The sequence below is a fragment of the Xiphias gladius genome, chromosome 19 (assembly GCF_016859285.1).
Source record: "Xiphias gladius isolate SHS-SW01 ecotype Sanya breed wild chromosome 19, ASM1685928v1, whole genome shotgun sequence".
Classification (NCBI taxonomy): domain Eukaryota; kingdom Metazoa; phylum Chordata; class Actinopteri; order Istiophoriformes; family Xiphiidae; genus Xiphias; species Xiphias gladius.
The window spans coordinates 10,987,141-11,004,751 of record NC_053418.1 but is presented as its reverse complement, the minus strand read 5'-3'; the positions used below and the strand labels follow the sequence as shown (position 1 = coordinate 11,004,751).

Below are 17,611 nucleotides of genomic sequence, written 5' to 3'. Positions count from 1 at the left end.
ATATATTGCAAAAGTGATGTGGACAAAAAATATATAGCTTAGATATAGAGCTTTCATTTAAATGATAACAGTGTGTATGGCACTGCAACATAAGATGTAGCAGTCCTTCTTTTAGAAAATAAGGAAGAATCACAGAAAGTCAAGAGGACATACTTCTATCAATTTCAGTGAAAATTCATAAGAAACTGTTTAATCGTTTATCTGTGACTAGGCATAGTAAGTGTATTTGCATACATGTAAACGACTTAAGTAATTAAGCAAAAAATTTCCGTGTATTGAATTTAGAGGGGAAACGCTAAATTAAAATAATAACCAGAAAGAGAAGCATGTAACACTTCTACATACTATTAGTGTCTGTGTATGAGTGTGCTAGCATTAGCGCACACTGTGTACAACTGTGTTGTTCTCTTTCACAGCTCAGTATAAGACTACCGGCATTCAGCCGGCTCTTTATTTTTCGTCATCCCCATTTCTCCTACTCACACCATCCGATCCCTCCATCAAAGCGGGCCACTTTGCCAAACATGATCCCTGCCTGTTGTGTATTGGTTTGGTTTCGAGAGGCGGATTAAACAGTTCCCACCAACTCTCTGATGTGGACCTTATCTCAGGTTTCTCTTGACACTGGCAGTGCAGTGGTGTTATTAGAAGCTAAAGGGCTTTGTTATGAAACACAAAAGGCAGAGCTAGGCAGCAGTTAGTAAGGCTTTGTTAAGGGTCAGAGAGGTGTTAAATAGACTACACCTGGGGCTGTGTTAACACCTTCACTTGAGATATTCTAACTTCCATGGAACGGTGTTCCATTCAATTGAGGAAACTCAAAGAGAAAACTGGAGGGGGGCTGTGAGGAGGCGAAAAAAAAAAAAAAACATCTGACAGAAATCTGAAACCATATACAGTAAATATCTAGCTCTAGAAAATAATTTAATAAAATAAAATATGAAACAGACTGCATTTTCTATTTCAAAGAATGGAATGTTGTCCTGAAACATTTTATAGAGGTCAACTAACTCAATTTCTCAATAGACGGCGTCTCCTTACTACTACAGAATAGACCCAATCACTGAGTGTCTCTGCAGGTTGCTGTTTATTGATCATTGTTTCACATGATCAAGGCATGTCAGTGCCCCTAATACCTACCTGAGCAAACATGTGGTGAAAAAAAAAAAAAACTTAGGTCTGGATCAGGTCCAAAGGAAAACCAAACCCATGAGATCTACTGTGAGACTTTTCAGATAACATTACAGTTGTGATTATTCCTCCCCACTAATATAAAAGGACAAAAATGAACTTTTGCATTCCATAATCAAATTCAATTTAATTTCAAAAATATATTTGCCCACAGTGGAGCCCAAGAGTAACTTTTGGGGGGAAACAGACCACATTCTGGGCCGGCTCAGCGTCAGGCCTTGTTACTCTGGATCCCCATCTCCTCTCCCTCCCACCTCCTTTCATGCCTCTCTTATCCCCCTCTTATCCCCCCTCCCCCCCAGACTAGTCTGGCTGGCCTACACACGCGATCCTCGCGCTAGCTGGACCTAAGCCCCGTAAAGGCTAACACAGGCTCAGTGTAAAAACTCCTATAGGGGCCCACCTCCATCCCTCTATTCCCCTCACTACTCCACCAATCCCCCTCTTCCCTTCTTGTGCTGCCTGACTACACTTTCGCTTCGCATTACTTCTGCTATTCTAACTTTTCCACTTCTGAGCACTATCAATTATGCACTAGAATAACAGTGGGGCCAGGCCAGGCAGCAGGACATAAAGGCCGATTATGAGTGTGAATAATTCAGCCTTCTTCGTGCCATGTTCCTCTTAAAAGTGATACATGCAGGAAGGCTTTGCTGCTAATGTACGACGGCAGACACAATCTGACCTGGCCTTAATGTAAGGAGAGCTCTCTACACCTCAGAGAAAGGAGCGTATGGAGAGCGGAAGATGACATAAAAAGTGTGTCTATACTGCATTATTAAAGCAGCTGTGAATCTGGTGTCACTCACAGATTGACAAGTCTGTCAGTGTCATAGACTTGACAACTGACACCTGTCCCTCTGTTAACAAGAAAACTCTTTTAAATTCAATGCCAATCTTTGGACAAATTCATCGTGATATCGGTGTTGTTTTTTAATTTATGCCATTTATGGGAAGTAGAAAAAAGTTAACAAAAGAATTATTTCTAAAAAATCCTGAGAGCTGACAGAGAACTTTTAAATGTGAAGGTTTGCAAGTGCTACTCTTCTAAGAGATCACAAACAGTAATGAATATTTCATCACCCCACCCAAAGCCATGCACACACGCTAAGCCAGTGCGAGAAATATGATGCATTTCTTTTCCCACAGGCCAATAATCTACTTCAACTTTGTACCGCATAAAAGGTAATACCACTCAAACGTGCAAATTGTCAGGCTTTTCCATAAAAGGTATAATGACCAGAAGGCAGGTTTGCATTTTCCACAGCTGAGCTGAAATTTAAACAGTGGAAACTTTCAAATCCATTAAGTTTGACTGGGAACAATTATACATTGATGAATATCTATTTCAAGAAAAAAAAAAATACTTGTAAATACAATGTAAAAAGAAATACATTGGATGGACAATAAAATCTGGTAAACATAAAAAGTATTGGATAGCATTTTACTATGTTATTTTGTTAAGTGTTATATATACATATTTAAAAGAAAAGAAAAAAATAATGATAATAAATATTAAAAATGTTGAGAATTTCTCAAAACACAATTATACACTCTTATACGGGCAGGTGCTACTTCTTGTAATCAAGGATTTCTCATTTTTAGTACTTAGATATTACTTTTTTGTTTTATTAAATGTAACTGTTTAAATTGTGTTTTTAATACCAAAATGCACAGATTATAAAACACAATTTTGCACAAAATGTTGGTGCTACTTTAAAAATGTTAAAAGTACATTAACCACAAAAACAGCCAAGCTAAATAATATTTTTCATGTCCGAAAAAAAAAAAAAAAAAGCTCCTTCACTCCCTCTTATTTGTGATTCCGTTTGCCATGCACGCTCTAATCCTGGCTGGAATGTCTCCGGTCGTGGAGTCCTGCGGCCCTAAGGAACGGAACAGCAGGTGAAACTGAACTCTCTGAGGACTTGTCCCGCCTCACAGCTATGCCAGAAGTTCTAACTGTAAAGTTCAACCAGAACCCCTGTAAACCTGGGAACCAAAATGTGCGGTAAAAAATCTATTCTTTTATTTTTTTTCTCTGGGCCAGAAATGTGTTTTTCACAGGATAAAAAAATTAAACAAATTAAAAAAAGAAAAAAAATCATATACATGATCTTTTCCGATGTAATTTTTAAAACAAAATTGTTTTCTTTAATCTCTGCCCTCATTGTTCCTGTGCACTGAGTTCTACACCTGGTTAAGTATGGGCAGATATTACTGATTATAGATAATCTCATTTGACTGAAAAAGGTTATCCTTGCTGAGGAGCTTTAATCACAGTTTCCTGATTAAAGCAATTTTTTAAATGTTTCAGATTCTGAACATTTCAAAACAAAAACTGATTCAAATGTGGCTGACATATTTACCTCTTTTTGTCTGGCTAGCTCCACACACACACACACACACACACACACACACACACACACACACACACACACACACACACACACATACACACATACACACACACACACACACACTTGTACTTCTATCTTTGTGAGGAAAACCACTGACATAATGCATTCTGGCCAAAATGTCCTCACTTTCCCAAAATGTCCTCATTCCGTAACCTCTATAAACTGGTCCTCACAAAGTACAAGTAAACACACACACACACACACACACACACACACACACACACACGCAGTAGCTCTGTCTCTCTGTTGTGGATTTGAGAGCTTAAGTAGAAATGGGAAGGGGGTTAGGGTGGTGCATGTTTTAAAAAAAATAATAAAAGAAAAGAAAGCAAACACAAAAATGGTGAAAGAGGGTAAAAAGAGAACGAAAGTCTAGCCGACTGTCAGTCAAGTGCTGCAGCCACAACATTGAGCCTAATGCTGACAGTGGGCATGCTGGGTCACCTCAGCAGGACACCTAGAGCCACAAACAAGAACAGTACAGTAATAGATCTGGTCATTCCAGAGACAGGAGAGAGGAAAGGAGGAAAGACAGGAAAGAGAAAAGGAGAACAATATGGCATGAAGAGCAAAAAGGCAAGACGAAACCGACTTCCCTATATTCCAGGGATACTTGGTGGGATAAGGAACACAGGGCATGAGCTGGATGGGGGGATTAGGACAAAGGAGGAAGTTATCGAGGAAAACATCTGATGGTGGTCAACTTCACAGATGCACTAGCTTCTCAGCCCCTTAACAATCCTGGAACCAAACCAAAATTACCAAACCTTTTCATCATCACCTCACCATTTACGAGGTAAAGTGATGATTGGCTCAACAATAAATCTAGTTTTGAGACGTCTTAGTTTTCAAAGCTCAACAGTGAGACTGAGGACATTAAAGACGTTTGTATGCATGACAATGCTGGCGACAAACACACACTCCTAAGGATGTAGCCATAGGCAGCGCTCATCACCTCTGTTTATCCGGAGGGCTTAGGCCACTTTTGGGACTCCCCTTAAGACTCACTTATCTCATTAGACCCTTAAAACTGATTAAAATGAATGCCAGCAGAGGCCAGCTCAAGGCATTCTTAAGAAAGGAGGGAAGGAGGAAAAGAGAAGAGAAGGATAGTGGGGGATTTTAGAGGAAGGGGGTTTTTGTGTCTCTGGACAATGAGCTGATGGCTTTTTAAGCCTCTCAGTGGCTCTGGGTTAATACCCAGGGCTGCAGTCATGGGATAGGCTGTGGTTCAAAGGCTGCTGCACTCCAAGGCTCACTGCTCACTGATTTAGAGGAAGAAAATAAATAACCAGAATAAATACCACATCTCCTGCAACTTGAGCCTCACTAAAGAAATAATGAACTGCCCTTCCAAACGAGACTGGTGTGTGTATGTGTGTGTTTGTCGGTCTGTGTTCTTTGGGGTGTCATATTTGGTTATTTGGGATAATGTTTGGAGTAAGCCAGACCAGTCAAAGCTGCACTCAGATGAGAGGAGAGAGTGAAGATGGGATTTATCACACATTCTGGATCAATCGTTTTCCCTTTAGGGGAGAAAAAAAAAAATAAATAAATAGTACAGTTTCACACAGGAATACCAACCACCACACATAAACAGTGACCAACATGCACACACGCAGACACACAATGAAACTTCACAAATGGGAAAACTATCAAGCAGCTCTCAGAGGAGCAGGCTCAGAGAATTGGGTCAAGAATAGTGCTGTACTCTGCTATAGTAAAGGGTGTGTGTTTCTGCTGCTTCATTAAAGCAGGCCTCGAAGCAGAGGTCGGCTCGGGATAACCACGTGCACACACATACACAAGAGCATACGCACACATGCACACAAATTACTGCACATGCGTGTGCACACGAGTTGCCAGCAAACACATGGACATGCCCACACGTAGGCATCCACATCATGGACACCTCAGATAGCTTGTCTGAACATTTAACCCAGATTCAACTGAAGACGTCAGATTCAGTTCGGTGTTCTACATTTTTAAACATGATTTATTATCTGCTTGATTCTTCAGATTCTGCTTAGAGCTTAGCTAAGACAAGCATCTGCTGCCTAGACCTGAAAAAGAGCTTTTCATACCAAAATAGTGGTTATCGAAGTTCAGTTTAGCTGATTTTAAATTTTGACATGAGACAGTTTTAATATACAGTATGATAGATTAAAAAATAATTTTGATTTTGCATTCCATTTTTGGTCAAAATCCCACTTAGCCTTATTAGACCCCAAACCTTCAAACAGATGACACTAGAGAGACAAGAAAAACAAATACAAGATTTCTTATAAGATAAAATATAAGAGATTTCTTTCAAAATGAAATATCCACTATTTAAATTACAATCATGCATAATTATCCACATTATTCATCACAGTGAAAGGAAACGCATTGTTTTATGACCTTCACTTGCAAAGTATATTTACTTCTGAGAACAAAAACAGCTCATTCTTATCGTACCAATTTGTCTCCACGGCAGATATATAGCATTTTGGAATGAAACCCTCCATTAAGCCGCTACATTACACACACCCTGGCATTCCAACTGTGATACATGCATTTCACAGGAAAATTCACTTTCAAGGGCATCGTGGGCAATGTGTCACAGCAGTCAAGACCAAGATGCAACTTAGTACCACAGCACCAACTCCCAAGTAAACACAGCCCTGTGTGTGAGAGTCTTCGGTGTCAGAGGAAACAAAGCAGGGGTTTAAACCTGAGCAGGCTTAATCCTTTCTCTGTAGAAAATAGCCCCAGTGTCACTAAACCTGGACCGCAAAGACAACACCTCCTCAGGGTGAAGACCCAGAGTCTCGCCCCTGGAGAACCACCACCGACCGACCAACCAAAGTCACCGTCAGGGGAGGCAGAGACAGAGAGAAAGCCACATGCATCTTTAAACCTTGGCAAGGACAGACAAGGAGGGGAGGGGGCTGATGAGCTGGATGGTGTGGAAGGAGGCAGATGAGAGAGGATGGATAAGGCTAGTTGGAAATGAGGGAAACTGCCACCTCTTCTATTCCACACACTGTGTCACCCCTGGCTACTACATGCCTCTCCCCTCGTGTCTGGCGCTTGCATTATACTCCTCCTCTCCTCCCTTTTTCTGTCTGAAAGCGTACTACAACTTCAGCTGTGCACTCTCCCTCTCCCCTCACCATTCACACCATTCTCCCTCACTCCTATCCTTTGCCCTCTCTTTTTTTCTCTCTCCGTTTAAAGCGCATACATTACTCTCAGCCCGAGCCATGTGGAGTGGACAGAGAGAGCAGAACAATGGCCGCCTTTCAGTCTCATGGCCCAGCATTGGGGGGGCATTGGCTGCTAGTATTTTTCTTTACTGTCAAGTCAAACAGGCTAATGCAGCTATCTTATTATTGGCACGTCTCGCCTCAATGGTAGACCAAACAACTTGAAAGCAACATTGTGTGATTGTTTGTTTATTTATATTTATGGCAGTGAAAAGTTGTAGCAGCAGTGGGAACTTTATAAAGAGGTGGTTATATATATTTTTTTTTTAAAGGCCAGGAAATCAATTCATCCTTTCACCCGAATTCACTTCACCTTTTCATGACTGTGTCAAGGCAAACAAAGAAAGGCCAATCAAAAACATGAGAAGCAGAGTAAGCCATACAAGGATATTCACCACATACAGGTGAGGAGGTGATAACACCATCTCTGGCTAAAAGCAGCATTTATGACTTCTAAAATTTTTATTTGGGGTTATAAAAGTTTGGGAAAAAAAACAAATACATTGTTTCCAATGGGAAAGCAGACCACACAATTGTACAGTCTCAGTCTGTCTGTGATGACGAATTACCTCATGAGTCATTTACAACAGGCTGCAACCCGTCAATTAGGTCTTTATTCACAAGCTGGAGATGTGTTCTCTTCTGGGATCTATTCTCCACACTGCTGCCCAGGTAGAAAAACATCCAGTCACTCCCCCGCAGTCCCCCAAGTTAAATAAGGAAAACGGCAGTGTAAGGTCCTTAGTCAGCCTACAATGAAAGGAATTATCTGTGGAAAATGTGTCTGGTAAAAACCGGGTCTCAATCATTCCCGTCACATTTTCCAGTTCAATTGTGAACAGTGACAGAAAGAGGAAAAAAAAAATTTAAACCCATCAGTCATTTTGGCCTTTCCATGCTGTAGTGTAGGTCCTGTAAATACAATATGACTTTGACAGTAAATGAGTTTAACGAGGTCAAATCAACCAAAGCAGAAAGAGTTTGTTTAAAGCAAGCAAATGTAGGTAGCTTTCTCTACAACTGTACACTTGAAATGCCTTGCGCTGAGAGCAGAGGGCACAAAAGGCTATCAGACCCCTCACAGTAGCGCCCCTTTCTGGTCAGGGGTAATAGATCACCCAAGCATTACTACAGTAACAGCTGCTTCTAAGCCTCCATCTTACAGAGGAGAGCAGAGGAGCTGAAGACGGATATGGTGGCGCCATTTTCAGCCACGAACTTGGAGCTATAATACACGATAGCGAGATTCCTGCACTGGCGTTTTGACCCTTATTGGACCTGCAGCAATCCTGTATTCCTGTTAATCACCCCTTTTTGGGGTCTTAAATGAAACGTGATTTTCCTTGATGGCAGCTGAATTAAAAAAATAGTTTTTCTCTTTTTCTCTCTACTATGTTGATATTAATATTAACTACAAATCTATTCGGGTGTTCACAGTAGGAATACAACTTTGGAAGTTCCCACACTGCTCTGGAGTGCCACAAAGTAACTTTAGGAAAAATAAAGAAATAGTTGGGGGAAAACAAAAAAAAAATTAAAAATAAAAAAAACTTTCCACAACTTTGAAATTTACAGTGAAACTGAGACACTAAGAGCAGGGGCAAAGAAAAAAATTGCCCCTGAATAAATACATGCATCTAGTAGAAAAGCAACCAACTAGCAATCAAGGGAAAAATTATTTTTATCGTTCTCATGGCAGATTATAAGCTTTGCACATGTGGGTTTTTCTGGTTAATACTTTGTTATTTCCATGTAGTTCCCCTGGAAGCCAAGGGTTGAATGAGGGCTAAAACACAGATCGCTCAGCTGATAGCAGTGTTTCAGCACTCCATCTGACCTTGGAGTGATTACTCTGAAAACAAAAACCTGGACATTAAAATCTGGTTTCCAGGCAAGGGAGGGAAACGTGCAACTGAAATTAAGCTGTGATTTGATATTGTCCATTTCTGTCAGTATAATAAGGGATCCCGTCTGCTCTTAGATGGATAACCTAACATTTATGTTGATGATGGTATTTTTAAGGCTTGGTTGAGTAATATTTATCTAATCATGAGCGAACACAGGTTTTCTGATGTCTTCAGGTCAATGAATCACCAAAATGAAGGTCAAAAAACAGTAGCAATTGTTCAAAAGTGAGCACAAGACAGATATTAAAAATATAAAATGTTTGAATGTCACTATTTACAAAAACAAACTAATAAGCTATCACTTTTGAAGCAAAAAAAGCATTATTTTATATATATATATTATATATATAATATATTATAGATAAATAGATATAATAGATAGATATAATAGATAGATAGATAAAGATATATATAACAGATAGATAGATAGATAGATACACACACGCATTTATATATGACCAAGGTTATATAAACTGTGACAAACTGTGACCATTTTTTCAGTTATTTATTGAAATTTCAGCAGTTAAAGCACAATGAATAACCTTAAATGGTAAGCTACCCAAGGTAAAAACTGAAAATCATGTACATTTCACAGAAAACCGGCCTTTTCAGTGATAAAGAAATTGGAAGTAAATTAAGCCTTGAAAGTTGGTGCCCCGATTTTTGTTGACTTACAGACCCTCTGTCTGTACAAAGGCAGTCTTTTAACAAACTGTTACTACAACCTCAGATGCATTATAAGGACAATACTGTACTGCATGAAGTAGTACTGTGTATTGCTATCAGAATGGTGAGAAAAAGGCAAGTAACAAAGGAAGTCAGACTGGTTGGTCAGGTGTTCATCCTACAGCAAGATAATGACCCAAAACATTAGAAGAAAGGAAGTAGACGGTGGCTTCGCATGATGGAAGACCGACACAGTTTCCAGACTTAAACCCCATGGAGCCAGTTTGGGATGAACTGGACAGAGGGTGAAAGCAAAGCAATTTACAAGTACAACGCATTTATGGGAACTTCTGCGACATTGTAGGGATTAACTTAATGAACAATGTTTGATTTGCATTGTAGAAAGAACGCCACGAGTGTTTTCGGCTGCATCAAAAATTTAGATTAAATATACTTCAAGAAGAAGATTCCATGATTCCTTGTTCTATGCTTTAATTTCAAAAACACTGATACATTGAATCATGTTAATTTAAATAAAAGCTGGAAAAATGGATGTGTTCTAAACCTACTGATCAGTAGTATATATATATATATATATATTTAGTTCTATGCTGCCTTTACTTCACTAGAATTAGCATATCCAAGGCCACAGCCTGCCGACCAGGCACCCCCGGCAACAGGGCTTCTTCTGTCCGCCGCATAGCACCTCCACAAGGGTCACGGCCAAGAGTCCTCCCCCTCTTCCACCGCACGCTGAAGAACAGCTGCTCTGCCAAGCACATTGAGTAAGCATTGACTACTGCCTGCTGGGCTCATTTTCTAGTTAATAGAAAAAAAATCTAATTTAAATGGAAGGTACATTTACAGGTCTGGCGAGTAAACACAGAGTGCCATTTAAACCTAATAAAAGTATTACGCTGCACAACACCATCATTACAGATTGCTGGTTTTCCGTCAGGTTGTGTGTTTATTCTTCTACATCCTCTGCCTCGCTGTCTTTGTGTCCCCTACACTTACTCTCGCTGCAGCTCAGCTGGTGCTTGTACCTGCCAGTGCCACAGGCATAAAGGAATGACAGAGCAAGGGGTCATTAAGAAGAAGTAATCAGCCCGCATCAGAGAGAGGGAGGGAGAAAATGAGAGCCAGAGCAGTGAAGAGAGTAAAACAAAGCTCAAAGCAAGTTAGTATAAAAATGATAAGCACAGGAAAGACTAGCATGGGGTCAAAAATGACCCACCTTAGCAATGTAAATTTGATTTTAAAAATTACAGGTTTTCAGAATTGTAATTATAAATAAGAGTTAATATTGTGTTTATATTGTTAATATTGTAATATACTGGTTGTATGGACTGACTATTCACCTCTATGTGTACGTCCCTTTGTTAGTGTACAGACAGCATTTGCACACACGTACACACAAGCACACATACACACACACACACACACACACATATAAGCACAGATTGACAAGACGTTTATTCTTGTTCCACTGGTCTGTGACAGGTAATGAGAAGTCCAAAGGAGAAAGAGGTAATTATTCTGCGATATATGAGTCTGAAGGAGACGAAACAGGCACTATATGACCTCACACATACGCACACATTGGCGCTCAAACATAAAAACATGCAGAGACGAAGACATGACTGCAACAAAAGAAAGTTGTCTTCAGTACCAGCGACACAGGTACTTTATGTGGGCCTCCAGTTACAGTACATTGTAAGAATAAAAATGTGAAAACTACACACAAGGCAGCACATTAGAAACATGCTTTCTGGGCTGTTTCTTCCACCACAAATTATGCAGCAAAATTCATATCACCTTGAGCAATTTGCTTGACCACAACTGTATCAGAATGTTTATGTTAATAACACCGTCCACTTCAGGGAGTGTTCTAGTTACTTGTTTGCCATTCACAGGCCAACTTTCTGCTTTGTTATTCCTCGCCATGTGTGTGTGACCTCTCCCTGAGCTCCTCTCGGAGTGTGCCTGACCTCTGTGTGTCTTTTTCCACTATCAACCGTAGAGGGACTCCCAAACTATCTAATTGTATTCATTCATTTTCTGTGCCCGGCAAGGAAAGACAGAGAGAGAGACGAAAGAAGAACAGAGAAAGAGAAGGGGAGAGGCAAAGCGCTGAGAGGCAGCGAAGGAGAAAGGCGCAGAGGGTAACGGGGAAGAAGAAAGGGCAGGGGGGAGAGAGGATGGGCAGGGCTGTCTCTTCGGCATTACAGCTGAGACACCATTAGAGCAACTGTCTGCCACCTCATTAGAATAAATACTTCCAAGCAAAGACAATCGGCAAGATAGCAGAGCCCAGAATCCACAGATAGAAATGTTCTTGAAAATGAACTTGAAGATTTCTTATGCTTCTCTAAACTGGCTCTGAAAATAACTCGTTGATGGACAAAACGCTCAACATGTTATTAAAGGTACTCTGAGAAAAGCTCGAAGAAAATCTGAACCGCAAGCGGAAAACTAAAAAACAAAGTGTGGATGTGTTCGAATCGAGAGAGAGAGAGAGAGAGAGAGATAGGTAAACAGAACATAAAAGAAGATTCTTTTATTCAGAATAATAAAGAAGTTAGCGAGTTTCTGGTCTCAAGCTGGAGCTGTGAAACAACGGTGGAATGAAGCCAGCAAAACAGCAAGGAAATCCCCTTCAGCCCCTACCCAAATCACCAACGACACAAACACTCAGCAGAAACAACTGTGGCACAGCTAAGACAAATCACGATACTCTAAACCGATAAAATTCCAAACTAATCTACCAATTGCTTGTAATTCTGACTGCTGGAAAACCAATTTGAAGCAATTCTGCCAAGCAAAAAGTGTTTTGCCAACAATAAGCTCCATTTCAAACACAAAAAGTCCTTATCTAAGATTCCCCATTCCATATATCTGACCATCTAAGCTGTTAAAGTCTCTACACCAGTGCTTTTTGTCTACCATTTTCTCAAACAACAGCAGAAGTGACCGCTTGAGTTCCTAGCCATGTCAGTTATTTTTTGGCTACATCTACAGTTTCTCCAAATCACTGCGCATTACACAATGTCATGTGTAATGAGACCATTTAAAATTTACTTTATTTTGATCACTTTTTAAATATGAATTTTTAGTTTTAAACCTTAAATTATTTGTAATTAGACATCCCCTTAAAAATGAAATGGATCTGACCAAGTTTAAAAGTAAAACAGTGTTTAGTTGAGGTTTAGTAGTTACATCCTTCCATTTCTGTCCGTGCATTTCAGATTATTAAGTAAGTAGTGAGTAGGCATGATGTATTACAAACGCTGATGTGAATTATCCAACTTAGGCACAATGAATTAAATGCAAAACAAATTTTGTGACTAACTCAAACTCAAACTACGGTTTCAGTGTGGTGGATTATCTAGCTTGGGCAATTTTCAAGTCTTCGGAAGCTGCAATTTCATACGGTGCAAAAATGAATAGCGACAAATGGCTTCTTCTGGAGGCAGTAAAACAAGCCCTGAATGACCTTGTTCAGACACCACCAACAAAGAATGTAAAGAGAGAGTCAAACTAGAGGAAGAAACATTGAAATTATCCCTTTAAATTACCTGCTAACATTATTTATGACAAATGACAATTCCTAGTTTTAATTTATTGCTGTCATAACATAACATGTAACTCTGGCGCGAATGTGACTGTGCGCACGGAGAGTTCACAGTGTAAATTCTTGGAGCAGCCGTACTTTCAGTGAGACTGTGGAGCTTCAGAACAAAGACAGACGCAGGCAAGTTGCGTTAAATTGCCACACCAGCTTTCAGCAGTAATGCATGAAGAAAGGGACTCAATATTTATTAACTGAGTCATCAATAAGACAAGTTTGCTATCTCTCCCTCTCTCTGTCTCCTCTCTGCTGTTATGTTACCTCTCTGGCTTCCTGCCTCAGCCCTGCAGGGGTGAGAGTCAAACAAACTCTATTTAGAGTAAGTAGAACGGAGTGACTGGTGTGAGCCGTATTACAGCCTCTGTGAAAACCTGTTTTCTTTCCTCAGGCAAGTCAGAGCCTCAGAAACAGATGAGGCTCAGGAAGCTATCTATTTCTCAAATTTTACTGGGGACACAAAGAGAATAAAAGGCACAAGATGCATGCAGACTAGTAGACCGCAAAGTTCTTGATTTATCTCTCTCTCTCCTTGAGTGTTGGTGTGTCAGATCTGAGACTAAGAGTGGATTTACTTAAATTTCCCTTTTTTCTAACTACCCTTTTTTTCTTCCCTGAAACTGAGAAAACTTGTCAGCACATCTGGAAAATATCAAGTTAACTGAACAGCCAGTCAAGTCCAAACTTTTTCTTGTCGAAAAAAAAAAAAATGTACAGTCTAATTAAAGTAGGTCTATCAAGAGCAGAAATCAAGATTTAACTCAAAATTGTGTTTGCCTCCATTGAAGAAAGCGGTCCATAAATAAACAGCCGGGGTAAGTCGGAGTAGAGACCAAGACCTCAACAGTCATGGTCTACGGTATATCAGGCCGAGAATCTACGCACCCTGCTAGACTGGCCCTGACTTCAGGAGAGCGCTTACAGTCAGCCCTCCGTTTGTACCCCCGACCACTAATTGCTTCAAGCAATAAATCATGTTTTCCCAAACTTCAAACCGAATATAAATAGTTGTGCAACAAATTCAGCATATGCTATTAATGGCTTTGTGTGCACTTGCAGGGTAAGCTGAGGATATTATTCAACAAATACTAAGTGCCGTTGGCAGTTGAGTGAAAGATCTCTGTAAAAATCACCACCAGTATTTAGACTTAATAAGCCCGGGACAAGGCTGTACAGTCTAACTCCAAAAGGGACTTTTAGTTGGAAATGCTGTCTTGACAAACATGTACACTGAACACTGAGGTTGACTCAAGGCTGTCCGAGCAGAGAGGGGTTCGACTCAAGGACTGAAGCACATCTGAGAAACTTTTAATTTGGCTTCGCTGAAGTCCTTCAGTGTGGCCCATCTGAGCCAACAGCGCATAAAATCTTCACTTCACTACAAACAGATTTTTGCTGAGTCTTATTAAGTTGAGCAAACTTGTCCTTTTATTAATATAAATGAAAAGTGAGAAGACTACACTTTTAATTCCTACAACTGAAAATATATAGATTAAGTGTTTGAGAAAAACATATTATTTATATATTTATATATATATATATATATATAATATATATATAGACATGTATACTTTTGAGACATTAGTTCAGGACAGTGTGCCTCCAAACTTCAGAATGAGTAACCTTTAGTCCTCACCAACATGCAAAAAATAGGAAACACAATTTGTAAATTCTCATTTAGAGAAACTTTGTTAATTTTAGAATAAAAAAGCTGAACAGTGTTACACAGAGTGAAAGTTTTCAAAAGTTTTGAAAGGGTAAGTCACTGGTTTTCATAGTGTGCAGACATCAATACTCTTACTTTAATGAAAGCCTTCCAGTTTTATACAATCACTGCACTGGGTTTTATATTGCAGAATTTATTTTCTATTCTTTAAGTGTCATTTTAGCAAATAAATTGACCACATTTCAGTGATTTTTTTTTTAAAACTTTACAATAGTGTTGCTCAATTGTCAAGTATCCAAATATACTATAGTATATTATAATGCTGCACATGTTTAAAAAAAAAAAAAACGTAAATAAGAATTGCATTGGCAGGAAAATGTTTAAATTTAACCAAAATGGATTACAATTTGCTCAACTTCTGAAGGAAACGTTCCTTCACATAAAAGCTATTCAGTGACTATGTAAAGGATTAAAAAAAAAAAACTTAAGCTCTTAGGAGCCACAAACACTAAAAAAGTCAAACGTAAAATCATCAGAAAATTCCACTTGGGCTTCAGCCTCTACTGGGTTTGTCATTTTATGCAATACTTCTGCCATCGTACCTTTAGATACTTTTAGAAGTGCCGAGACCGCTGTATGTCCCAATGAAATCCATAATGGTGAAGGAGCTGTTTATTATTGACTGATACACTGTCGTTTTAACTTTAGTATCGCTAGTTCCTAGGGATGAATCCACGCCAGCAGTCACTCGAAACACAGAAGCACATACGAACGCTTTCCCTCTCGCTACACAGGTCTAGACGTTTGGCCCGTGTGCCCGCAACTTAAGTTTCTTCTTATACGCAGTCTGAAGTGAGGAAATGAACAACCACATTTAGTCGGTAAATAGACCTGGAAATTGTGCTGATGTGGACCTGTGGAGACTAGTTAGATCCTGGTGTTAATGGGTCCAGTGGGGTTGTGTAAATACCGAACCCGAGTCCGCCGGACAGAGGAACAGCACAGGATCATGCCCCAGGTTTTTACAGCCATTCACAGCCCTCTCCCTGTACCTGTGGCTGGATAATTCACAGTGAAACGGTGAATTTCATTATCTGGACAATTCTGACAGCGAGTAAAGCGCCGCAGCAACAAACGCCGAATCTTATTTCCAGGTCTCATTACGCACAGTTTTAATCTACAGTTTCCTCGGGGGACTCGCTGTCTATGAGCAGCCACGTATTGGGGAAAAAAAAAAAACCACACGGTAACCTTTTACACTCCTGTTCAAATCCACGGCTCTAGCCTGTACCTACAGCTACTGGCATTATGCCCTCACTGCGGAGAATAAACACTGATGTGGTCCAGCAAACCTGCAAACCCCTCGGTTCGTGCGGAGGAGAGGAGACGGAACACTGCCGACCGTCCGCGGTAAACCTGCCACTGTGAGGCCACTTACTTGGTGTTGGTCCGGTTCCAGAAGACGGCATAGCGGTCGGCCACCACTTTGGAGCTGGGCTCCTGGCTAAAGACACACATCAACAGCACCAGGCAGACAAAGAGGACCATTTCCACTTGCAGCATCACTACAGCTAAACTTCGGCACGTATTCCTCTTCAGTGTGGGTCAGACAGTCGAGTTGTGCGAGTGCTTCAACCGGGACAGGTGACGAGTCTCGCTCACATGTGGCCGTGCGTTTCTGGCGCAGTTTGTGAGGGCTACACAAATGCAAATGCTCACAGCACAGACAACGCCAAGGAAATAGCAGAGCTGTGACCATTCACGGGGACACCTGAGGTGACACTTGTTCGGGCTGAGCGAAATGTAAAGTTGCAAAACCAACGCGTCACTGCGTTTTCTCTCGGATGCAGGGCGAGGGTCCAGATGAACCACGGGCTTAAATTCATGCAGGGGTGTCAGCTCCACAAATCCTCGGTGGGCTGACAAAATCTCTCTCCCTCTAATGCACAAACAGTGGGATCAGCACACACAAACGCGCAGCACAACAGGCAGTGTCTTCTACGATGGGATATTGTCCCCCTTCTGCAGGGAGCTACTGGATGTAGCCAGTGTCAGGGCAAATGACAACTGCAGAACACTTCTCCTTACTCCAAACCCAAAGCGCAGGGGATTAGTCAGTCGGAGATGTGATGGAGAAGAGAGAGAGAGGGGGAGAGAGAGAGAGGGGGGCTCGATGTGTCCAATGACGCCGTGTGGCGCACGTCAGATGTCCCCGTTCTCCAGGCAACTTTTTAAAGCCATACAGTCTGTCAGTCACTGGCATTTGAATCGCAGTGGGTGACTGGGTCTTTTCGTCTCCAGCGTGAAAAAACACTGTTATCCTTTCTCAGCGATTTACCGGAGGTGTCACGGCCGAGGTGGGGAGGAGTCTCTCTCGGTGTCGGAGACGACGGTCAGCGTCGTTTTTTCTCATGCACTTCTCTCCGTGGAGACGCTTGTTTATGTCCACATCCCAAAGTGTCCTCCTCATATATAAGCCATCGTGCGACGTGCGGGAATGGAAAAAACCTCGCGTTCTCCCATGTGCGTGCCGTTTAGACTTCCTCTTTCTTGTGTTTGGGTGTAAAACGCCGGGACACGCAGGGTGGTGAGGGCAAAAGCGGGTAGCTCCAGACGCCGACTGAGAGAGTGGGTTTGGTTACGGGGGAGCGGGGGATAGTCCCATTGGCTTAAAATTATTTGAATGGGCGTCACTCGAACAAAGACAAGCCCCTCCCCCGCCTAAAAGCGAGCTAATTCAATTACCGAGAGGTAGAGCTGGAAAGGGACTGGGGGGGGGAGAGGTGCACTGGACAGGGACCGCGTTTAGATACTCCACTGTTTGATCCGTCCGATAAGCGCGCACGGCGCTATTTAATTAGGTGCAAACGGACGCAGCGGACCAA

The 17,611-nt window shown here is 41.1% G+C and overlaps 1 protein-coding gene across 1 annotated transcript in view; it reads right to left on the bottom strand.

Moving 5' to 3' along the window:
• Positions 1 to 17,363, bottom strand: part of efna5b (ephrin-A5b) — a 91,950-nt gene extending 74,587 nt beyond the window's left edge. The window contains exon 1 of the mRNA XM_040154152.1: positions 16,165 to 17,363. Coding sequence (XP_040010086.1) covers positions 16,165 to 16,289 — 125 coding nt within the window. The 5' untranslated portion in view covers positions 16,290 to 17,363. The remainder of the gene's footprint in view (positions 1 to 16,164) is intronic.
• Positions 17,364 to 17,611: the final 248 nt, after the last annotated feature.